Source organism: Trachymyrmex septentrionalis, unplaced genomic scaffold (assembly GCF_001594115.1).
Source record: "Trachymyrmex septentrionalis isolate Tsep2-gDNA-1 unplaced genomic scaffold, Tsep1.0 scaffold53, whole genome shotgun sequence".
NCBI classification, from domain to species: domain Eukaryota; kingdom Metazoa; phylum Arthropoda; class Insecta; order Hymenoptera; family Formicidae; genus Trachymyrmex; species Trachymyrmex septentrionalis.
Window position 1 is genome coordinate 2,854,523 of NW_017305705.1, and position 9,973 is coordinate 2,864,495.

At 33.4% G+C, this 9,973-nt stretch overlaps 4 protein-coding genes and 1 long non-coding RNA gene across 6 annotated transcripts in view; 3 read left to right on the plus strand and 2 right to left on the minus strand.

Moving 5' to 3' along the window:
* LOC108752020 overlaps positions 1-740 on the plus strand; it is a 6,875-nt gene extending 6,135 nt beyond the window's left edge. For both annotated transcript variants that reach the window (XM_018492598.1, XM_018492599.1), the window contains exon 6: positions 73-740. In XM_018492598.1, coding sequence (XP_018348100.1) covers positions 73-201 — 129 coding nt within the window. In that variant the 3' untranslated portion in view covers positions 202-740. The remainder of the gene's footprint in view (positions 1-72) is intronic.
* LOC108752024 overlaps positions 1-5,679 on the plus strand; it is a 16,230-nt gene extending 10,551 nt beyond the window's left edge. Inside the window, exon 3 of the long non-coding RNA XR_001939525.1 lies at positions 5,584-5,679. This is a non-coding gene — a long non-coding RNA (uncharacterized LOC108752024). The remainder of the gene's footprint in view (positions 1-5,583) is intronic.
* On the minus strand, positions 981-3,330 carry LOC108752022 (coiled-coil domain-containing protein 124). The gene is made up of 4 exons (XM_018492601.1): positions 3,200-3,330; positions 2,618-2,783; positions 1,689-1,957; positions 981-1,238 (listed from the first exon to the last, which is right to left on the minus strand). The coding sequence occupies exons 2-4, from the start codon at positions 2,774-2,776 to the stop codon at positions 1,046-1,048; spliced, it is 621 nt and encodes a 206-aa protein (XP_018348103.1). The 5' UTR covers positions 2,777-2,783; positions 3,200-3,330; the 3' UTR covers positions 981-1,045.
* LOC108752023 (UPF0235 protein C15orf40 homolog) lies at positions 2,818-5,075 on the plus strand. The gene is made up of 4 exons (XM_018492602.1): positions 2,818-3,170; positions 4,526-4,619; positions 4,763-4,890; positions 4,961-5,075. The coding sequence occupies exons 1-4, from the start codon at positions 3,063-3,065 to the stop codon at positions 5,048-5,050; spliced, it is 420 nt and encodes a 139-aa protein (XP_018348104.1). The 5' UTR covers positions 2,818-3,062; the 3' UTR covers positions 5,051-5,075.
* An 88-nt stretch (positions 5,680-5,767) lies between the features above and the next one.
* Positions 5,768-8,726, minus strand: LOC108751920 (arrestin domain-containing protein 3). Its single transcript, XM_018492408.1, has 6 exons — positions 8,602-8,726; positions 8,280-8,404; positions 7,812-8,029; positions 6,666-6,812; positions 6,339-6,560; positions 5,768-6,241 (listed from the first exon to the last, which is right to left on the minus strand). The coding sequence occupies exons 1-6, from the start codon at positions 8,712-8,714 to the stop codon at positions 6,050-6,052; spliced, it is 1,017 nt and encodes a 338-aa protein (XP_018347910.1). The 5' UTR covers positions 8,715-8,726; the 3' UTR covers positions 5,768-6,049.
* Between the last annotated feature and the right edge of the window lie 1,247 nt (positions 8,727-9,973).

Sequence of the window (9,973 nt, forward strand, 5' to 3'; positions counted from 1 at the left end):
ATATAAAACTAGATAACTTTTTTAAGAAATAATATCTCGATCTGAATTTGATCTTTATTTAAAATTTTTTAGACAATGGTGAAGGCTTTCCTCGAAGCTATTCCAATGGCTGGTCATAATCCAATGACAGAATGCCCTCAACAACTGAATCATATGATACATTGCTTTATAGATTTGTGGAAGAACAAAAAATGGCAGTAGCGATATCCTGATTCTAAAAAAAAATGTCTAAAATGCTATATTATACCAAAATTGCATTGACTCAAGCAATTAACAAAAACTATTTCAATCAATTAATTTAATTATCTCAATCAAATATAATATTTAACTGAAAAAAGTAAGATACAAGTCAAGAAGACTTAATTCGAATGAATTAAACGATAGGATAAATCAATGAAGTTCGTGTGGCCTCGTAAAAATGTGCCAAGTTTTGTACAGATGTATACAGAAGAAAATGTATAGATAAAATGAATGCAAACGTCTCATTTGTTTAGATCACTTAAAATAACTTAATATTTCGAAATTTTTAATACTCGAGGTCACGCTTACAATGTACATGAGCATCATTTGTCCTTGTTTAACATTTGATAAATAATAAGAATGAAATGATTCTTAAACATTGTAAGTGTGAATCAGAACACCGTGACTTCAATATATCAAGTATAAGATGTTCCATTTTAAACTAAACTTAAATCTATACCTAACCTAAGAATTCTTAATAAATAAATTGTATATCATGCCTTCCCATTTAAAATAAATAAGTAAGTTTTATTAAAAAGTTATTTTACTCTCTTATATGCCAGAAAACAGTTATTCAAAGTGATCTAGCAAATATTAAACAGAGGCTATGGAATAACGTATAGATTTACCAAAGATGATTTATATATCGTTATTTTTCATACAATACTTTTATAAGTTATATGTTATACAAATAAAAATTGTATACAGATGATTACATCACAATAGTTATTTATTTTAATAAAATTAAATAATCAGTCGACGATGCGCAAATATGTGTCACGCTCGTTTGATATCACCATGATCGTCAGCGATTTAATGTTTGATTAAGTGGATTCTCAGCCGACTTCATCCATTCTTTCCTAAGTATCTGTTTCAACTGACTCAATCTCAAAGTAGGATTTTGTTCTTTAATTATCGGCATCATTCGTTCCTCAAAACTCGCGTACGCGGCTTTCATTCGTTTCTCTGGATGTCGATCTATTTCAGGATCTTTTGAGCTAAAAAGAAAATGACATAATGAAACAAGATGAGAAGAATTAAATTTAACTGTTATATTTTTGGAAATATATAAAATATCAAGATTTTCCAAAGCTTTAATTATTATTGTAATTATACAGTATAATTATATCTAGTCATAAATATAAAGCACTCTCGTAAATTGATGTAAATATTCTATATAACGAAAAATAAATCAAAATAATTTAAAAAAATAGTAATTAAAAAAAAAACAATATTTATGTTTTAAAATAGTAATTAAAAAAACAATAGTTAAAAAAAATATTTATTCTTATAAAAATTTTAATATTTTGTTAGCTCTTCCTTTGGATTCTATTATCGTCTATTATTTTTTCAAAAAAATGCATTAAATTGAGAGTGCTTTGTACTTATAATCAACGTATAAATTTTATATAGATTATATTCTAATGTTTTGAACGTAATTTAATTACCTTAAAACAGATATAGCCTCGTCTATACCATGAGCCGTTTCACCTTCCAAAATCAATCTATTCAAATTTTCCTCGATCGGTTTCTCCTCTTCCTTTTTGTTCATAGCCACTTGATTTCGTTTCTCAGTGATAGTAACGATTTCGGCTCTGGTAATTTTCGAAGCAGGCTGCTTACCACCAACTTTTATATTTGCCATTTCTTTTTCCAGCAGGGCTTTTGCTTCCGCTTTTTTTTCTAATTGTTGTTGACGTTTTTTCTCGATATCTTCCTAAATATAATAAAATGTGTATTACTCATTTCAAATATTGACGCGGTTGTCTTTTTAAGAATGTTCAATCGATATCTCAAAATAATAAAAAAAATATTAAAAAATTACAAATTATTCTAAATTGCATTTAAAATTAATACAATAAATTTGTTTTAGTGACGGTTTATCATTTAAATCATAAATTATCATAAGTTATTTCAATATAAAGTAGTATTTTTTTAATCTATGCTCTAATGGAAATATATGTTGTTAATAGAAATATGTATTATATTATTTTTATTGTTATAAACATAAAATTTGAAAAATAATGACAAAAATCTAAACGTTTTTGTATTTAATTATTCAAAATAACTTATACAGTTTCATTATGATTCACTAATCACAAAGATTTAGAATAAATAAATATTTTGTTTATTTACTGGACAACTAATTTCTGCATCTGCAATGTAACTTTGTACAAATAATCTTGAATATACATAAAGTATTTTATATTAAGAAATCAATAAAGTATTTATTATATTAAGAATCAAAACAGAATTTATTATTATGAACAAAACCTACATATATACATATTTATTTAAAGTGTTAATATATATGCTATATATATCTATCGAACATTTTTAACACTTGTTCTATTGATAATAATTCTAAGACACGTACTTGTTTTTGTTTCTTCTTCAACACTTGCTTATCATTGTCCTCCCATGCTTTATCTTCAGCTTCTTGCGCTTTTTTAATAGTTTCGGCCTCTTTGGCCGCCGCTTTTCTAGCCCGGGCAGCAACTGCCTTGCTATTCTCACCCACAAATTTCTTCGGCATGTTTGATCTGCGATGTAATAAATCTCGATTGTTATTCGCGGGTTTTTTTCATTTAATTTTTATTATCGTGCCTCTCTGCATTGAAAATTAGTGAGCATGCGTTTACGTTACTATATTTAAGTTGGCAATAGCCCGACATGCGTGGAATCATTGTGAAAATTATTAAGATTCAGGTTAGGAGACTTCAAAATAATCGACATTCCAAGGCATTAATAACACAGGAAGAATCGCGTGTATATTTTCAATCTTCGTGTGAGCGGACGATAAACGATTTCACGAAAAGCACATGGTTACGCGGTTAAAGAGCGGCTGCAAGTATTTAATCGTCACGCGTGAAATGTCGAAACAGCGGTCCACGAGAAATGCGAAGACGCCAAAGGTGACAGGCACTGATGTGAGTGATCATCTTGATCTTGCACTTACCGATTTCTCGCCCACACGATAGTCGATCACCTGTCACGAAAGTAACGTGACATTTTCTGTTACGTGCACTTTATCATGTCTGGCCAAGTAGCCACTCCGTTCTCCGTCATCCGTGTCGATAAAAGTGACTAACCACGTCTACCAACCTTACGACCTTACGATAGTCACGACTGGTTGTCGCGATTGCAAAATTGTACCTACAGAATATTACACGTGGGTGGAACTGTGACATCCCGTCACTTACCATGTGGCGCACGAAGCGCACTAAATGAGGCTCACTTTTAAATTTATTACTTTAAACCTCGTTTTATGCCTACAGCGTATGTTATGAAAAATATGTCATAGAAAATATCCAGCAAACGAGAATGGATTAAAATGGATTAAAATGGATTCAGATTTTCAGAAATATGGATTCATGAATGTTAAAATGAATCCTTTTGAAGTACATTTCTTTCAATTTAAAAATTATATCAGCTTTTTTTTCTCTGCCTTGTGAATTAATATACTTCTCAATTCAAAATTTTGAATAGAAAATACAGTTTTTTAATCCAATTTAATAAAAAAAAAAATTTTTTTTCTTAAAATATTCGCGGATAGATAAAATTTTAATTCATTTCAATCCATTCTCGTTTACTGGGGAAACAACTTTTCAATAAGGCAAATATGTTTGATTCATTAACTTGCTGAAAGTTTACATATGCTAATGAAGACTCATTATATATACCTAAGTAGAACGCAAAAGTCAATAATATATCATAAAGACATCATCATGGTCTAGTATTTAATTGTCACGCATAAGTTCATTTTTAAGTGCGATAAATGATACATGATGACGTTCTATGATATCGTTATAACTTAATTACTCTGTATTCTACCTGGGATGCGTTCCAAAACTTACTCTACCAACTTCGAGTGTCTTATTCAATATTCGATGAATAACAAGGATAAAATAAATATTCGGGTTGTGTGACAGAGTTTTCGAGTCGATAATTTGTTTTTGTAGCTGCAAAAGAAGCGCTAAACTGTGCAAGAAGTGAACGAATACACTAATATTAATATTTACAGTTCTTTGTCGTATGACAAATTTTTCAAGCGTGTTAATTGGCTGCAAAACAGAGAGATTCTCAAATTTCTATCCTATAGCCAAACCAACAGACTTTAAAAATTTATCGTACGGCAACAACGGACAAATGTAATATTAGCCTATCATTCAATCTCTCGTTTTTCTGAGAATAATAATAAATACAATGCAACGTTGACTGCTTGCCCGCGCTTTTACATGTCGAGTGTGTCGAGAAATTGTTTCCATTAACATATTGTTTGCAGGATCCATCTACGGGACCTGTGGTCTTAAATAAAAACGGAAACGTTGTAATTAAAATTCAGGCTAAACCCGGAGCGAAATGTAACAATGTAACCGGTAATGCAAAATATCATTTGATATAGCTTTTTTTGTTATAAAAGAAAGCGCCTGTTTTAACGTTATGTATTCTTTGCAAAGAAAAGGAAAGAATTTCATTAACGGAATCGCATAATTATTGCTAAAGAAATGAATATCCATAGATATTTCTGACGAAGCAGTAGGCATTGCAATCTCCGCCCCACCAACGGAAGGTGAAGCCAATGCCGAACTCGTTAAGTATCTCGCTTCGATTTTTGGAGTAAGAAAATCTGATGTGTCCTTGGATCGGGTTAGTGCTTGGATTAACTCGAAGCAGTTTTTATTAGTTCGTTCATATTTTAAACTTTTCCTTTTTGCAGGGATCTCGAAGTCGGCAAAAAGTAGTTATAGTGTCAGGAATTACGACAGATCAAGTTTTGACGAAATTGAAAGGAGAGATGGATAATTAAATGTACTTCGAAATTTTTCTGTCATTAAACGATTTTTCCCAATTTATACATACATATAGATTTTTTCCTTATAAATATATTTTAATTTGTCCTATCTTTATACTTACTTTCCGCATATTTTTGTTTAACCTTTTCGATACGATTTTATTTTTCGCCACTAAACCTCTGCTGCGAACAGTCGATCATTGTATGAGACAACTATGACATAAATGTCACTTCGCCGGAGAAGAGAAGCAATTAAATTTTACCGTGTAACGTAAAATATTGATGGAAAGGAATTGTTAAATTATAGTCGTTATTAGTGCGCGGCGAGCGCTTAACGCTGAACGACTATAGTCGTCGTTAACATAGCCAGCGTTTACTGTTGGACGGCTATAGTCGTCGTTAGTATCGAAAGGGTTAAAAGTTATTCAATTATTTTACATTATACAATATTATACAATTTATACATCTGTTTTTCCGTAAACGCAATTAACCGGGTTAAAATATTGTTAATATTCGTAATATTCAATGTACATTAAATTTTTTGACAGCTATACACGGAGAGAATGTTTTCTTAGAATTTACCCTAAAAATATGACAGTCGTTGGACAACATTGTATTTCGAAGAATTTTAATGTAAATCTCTCTCATTCTTGAATAAAACTGCAATAAAGTGTAAAATAAATTTGATCAATTTTACTGAAGTGCATGGTAAAAATCTTTAAAATATTGTATTGTACCACAACTACCATATTTTCAGGGGAAATTTTAAAAGAACATTCCGCGTACGTATAATTGCACCGGATACGGCATTTCCAAATATCGCCATCGATTCTTTGAAATTTTACATGAGCGTTGCTGTGACTAGCAATACAAGAATCGATGAAGATTTTTAAAGGAGTATAGATGCATAAGCGCATGGAGGCGCAACTGCGACCTACGATCACAGAAAATTAGTTTACCTCTTTAGAGACTAATTTTGAAATAATCCAATAATAGATACGTAATATTACGCTTTCACTCTTGTATTTCGAAGGCCTTGTCGTCGAGCCAAGGTCGGAAGATGGGTAACGTCGATGGATAATGAGCGCCCCGTTTGGATGGCGCCGTACCAACTGGTGCACCCTCCGGCCTCAAAGGGTACGTGGCCAGCACGATCGGTATTTGTAATTTCATTTCTTTGTCCAGACTCTTCGGGCTTATGACGAACTGCAGAGATAAACGTTAAGCACAGGTAAATTTCAAGAGGATTCCTCGCGAAAATTCGAGTTCTCGCGCAATTACATTTCTCTCTCTTGACACTCACGTAAACGTGATAAAGAACGTTAATCAAGTGGCACCCTCGCAGATTCGTTGGCGGCAACGGAGGAACGTACATTTGTTCGTTTAGCCACTCCTCGCTCTCACCCGGCCGAATCTTTCCCCTAGAAACGCTAGCCAGCTCGCGAGTCTCGCTAGCGAGCACTTTACCTCGACACAGATACTGTATCGTTTCGGTGAGTGACGCCTTGGTTGACTTCATCGTCACCTGTTAATTCGAATTCTCAATTTTTCGTGCTTTGAATATACCTCCGAGATTCTATTTGTTAAAAGCGTCGAAATTGTATCTATTGTGTGCCGATTAAAATGTTACCTTACTGCGATTGCTGACAGTCGCAGAAATACCGATCGTTTCCCCGGGTACGTATCCACCCCGGTCCAGACTAACTCTGCAAAATACAGGACCACCCGATACGCAAGAGACACCCACGCGCTGTTCAATCTCCTGCCTCGCAGGTTGCTGTTCGATCACGAAGACATTTTATTTATTATACATAACAATTTTCCGGAATTTAAGTTAAGTTTGCTAAATCTAAATTGACCGACATCTTAAAAAGGAAAGTGCGTTTATTCTGATCGTTAACATTCGCCGATACATCTATCTATCTACAATTGAACAATGCTCGTCGCTGAATGCTGTTCGCCAACGCGAAAATTTTTTCATGCGTTTTTTTCTAGAGATGCAAATGTATTGCTGCCGCAATATATGGGCGGTGATTCCATCACGATCTAGCGATTATCGTTATGTTGCAACTGGCGCAAAACAATGCAAATACGCGAATCACCACGCAAACGGAATGTTTCGCGTCTTTTTATTTGATCTTAAATTTATTTGTATACGAACGTGTCGAATATATAATTTCTTGAAATTCTTTGTCTTGCATGAAGATATTTGCAACGCTTTCCATACAGGTCGGTGACCAGTATCTGGGTCTTGGTTATGATAATGAACGCTTGAGTATTCATTTAATTGCACGCGCGAAACACTTTCCTTGGTCTGAATCGGTTATGTGAAGGTGTTCACTCAGGAAACTGATGTTTATCCGTAATAATTTTTTAGTAAAACAAATATGACTAGCTCAATAAATCAACGAATTTAACCCGTAAAAGATACGTCTCTTTTGAACACTCGTAAAAAAAAAAAAAAAAAAAACACCTAGATGCGAATTCACAACAGGCATTAACGTTTTATATCTTCTGAAAGTTAAAAGTGGAATTAAAACTTATGTTTTTCGATGTAAAATTTTTTAACTAATCGATTGGTAATATTGAATTTTGAAAAAAAAAACGTTATTTATTCAAAACTGTGCGTTAAGCAGAATTAATTTCCTCAAATATCTACAAGTTGAAAATTTTTCTAGTGCAAATTTGCACCCGCGTCTCATTTACGAGTTAAAACACAGTGATGATAAATCAGATCTGGATCTTAATTTATTGATTATCCTAATACAACTCTCACCGCTAATATCGGAGGTTCCAGATTTAAGTCAATCGGATTCATGACGATGAAGACTTGTTGATTTTTGTGAGTAAGTCCGCCTGGCTCGCGGAGAGCCGCTTTACAATAATATTGCACCCATCCATGTTTTCCGAGAAAAGTGGAAGGTAGACCCAATGGCAGCCCCAATTTGAAGGGAAAACTGTGTATTCCGGGAGATAGCAATGACGGTCCTTCGCCTATTAAAAATGTTATTTTGTATCTTTAATTGAGCTAAAAAGACGTCAAGCTATCTCCTTAATTACATCGCAGTAAATTATTAGAGAGAAAATTTTTGTTACGCTATTATCGCACAATACTTATTATGCTGTATTATGCAAATAATTTACTGAAGCGCATCACTTATTGTTGAAACGTCATTTGAAATGTTAAATTGTACATCCTCAAAATTGTATATATACAATATAATCTGAAATAATTAAAATTCACCTGGTTCACCCAACAACCGCATGCGAAAATCAATGTAGTTTTCTTTGTCGTAAACTCTCTCGGCACGTTGACTGCGTACCCGAACTACACCTTCTCCCACAACGTGGAAATGCAGTCCCGAGACGCTACGGTAATGTACCCCACATTATTAATACTTGTGTTACTTACTAGGTCTACCATGTACATATCTATGTAAATCTGACACTTTATCTGGTCTTAATAAAAAAGATTTTTTTCTCTTCATCGCGTAGACTTTTTTACGCGTAGAAATAATATTTTCGACCATGAACTCAATATCCTCTTTCTATAAAACGTTACTTACTAAGCTTCATCGTCCAGCTCTATGAGAACACGGCCGGACAAGAAGTGGCCAGGAAAATACAGTAGATTCGTGTTATCGAAAAGTATCAAGAATTTGCTGAGTTTCCTCGTCATCTTCGTCGCCGAAATGGGAATATTTTTCGTTATGTATTTGCGGAGGAGGTTTATGCAGACACGTTTACGTCACCGCGGCTTCACGCTCACTGAATATACGTCGAGGAACGCGCAGGAGCAACCTTCTTCTTCCATGCGTTACCTCGTGATGCGTGGTGAGAATCACTGGCTTGCATCGCATCAGCAACACGTTCGTAACATGGCATGCATCTCTCCTTCTCTTTCTGTTCTTCGCAATCTCTCTTTTTCTGCGAGCTGGTGGACTGGTACCAGCTACGATACCACAATCCACATCATCATCGTACTTTTCGCAACGGCAGCACGTTACGCACACGTTTTCCGTGCTTCTCACGATCGATGAGCGATCGAGAGAAAACCGATCCGCCGATGCTCTGGACTGTATCCTCACCCACCGCGAAATTTTCTGTCACTGTTTCATAGTAGTCACCGCACCTTCTTGTCCATTCTTGGAGACGCACTCACTTTCGCTCCCTACCTTCCTATCTATCTGGTTGCTTCTCTACCACCTCCCATCCAGTCTGATCCGGACTGGTCTCACCTGGCTTCACCTGCCTGTAGGTATATGTGGCCAATAGCAGTACTCTAATCAACGTTACTGCTTTTGGCATTGATGTACGTTTAAATAACGGTACGTTTTATATTAGTTTTTTTTTTTATGTTGCGTTAGCCATTAAAATTATATTTATTATAAAACGATATTTCCTATGTATTTAAACGCTTAAATATAACATTTAATTTTAATAACGGAAAGATAATTTATTGGGATTTATATAGAATTTTTGTCATTTTTGGACGAAATTTTAATATTTAAAATCCATTTTAAATTACAATAATTATTACAAGACCGATATATAAATAAATTAACTAAGTAAGAGAAGCGTCAACTTCAGTTTTAAATTAGATCTTGATAATATATATGTATTTCTAATATATTTATATATGTCAGATATATATGATTATTTTCGAATTTTTGCAATACAATCCATCTGAAATAATAATAACAATAATAATCTTATCATTGTAGTAAAGCAACTTATTGCAATAATATTACCTCATATTATGATCGAGGTAATCAGATAAATTATCCATCTATAATGAATCTATTTTTCACCTATAATTTGTCAGAATTAAAATAAAATTCTATTTTTATTATTTATATTCTACAATATTTTATATTTTATATATCGCGTAAAATTGTAAAATATATAATATATCAAATTTATAATATATTTATAATA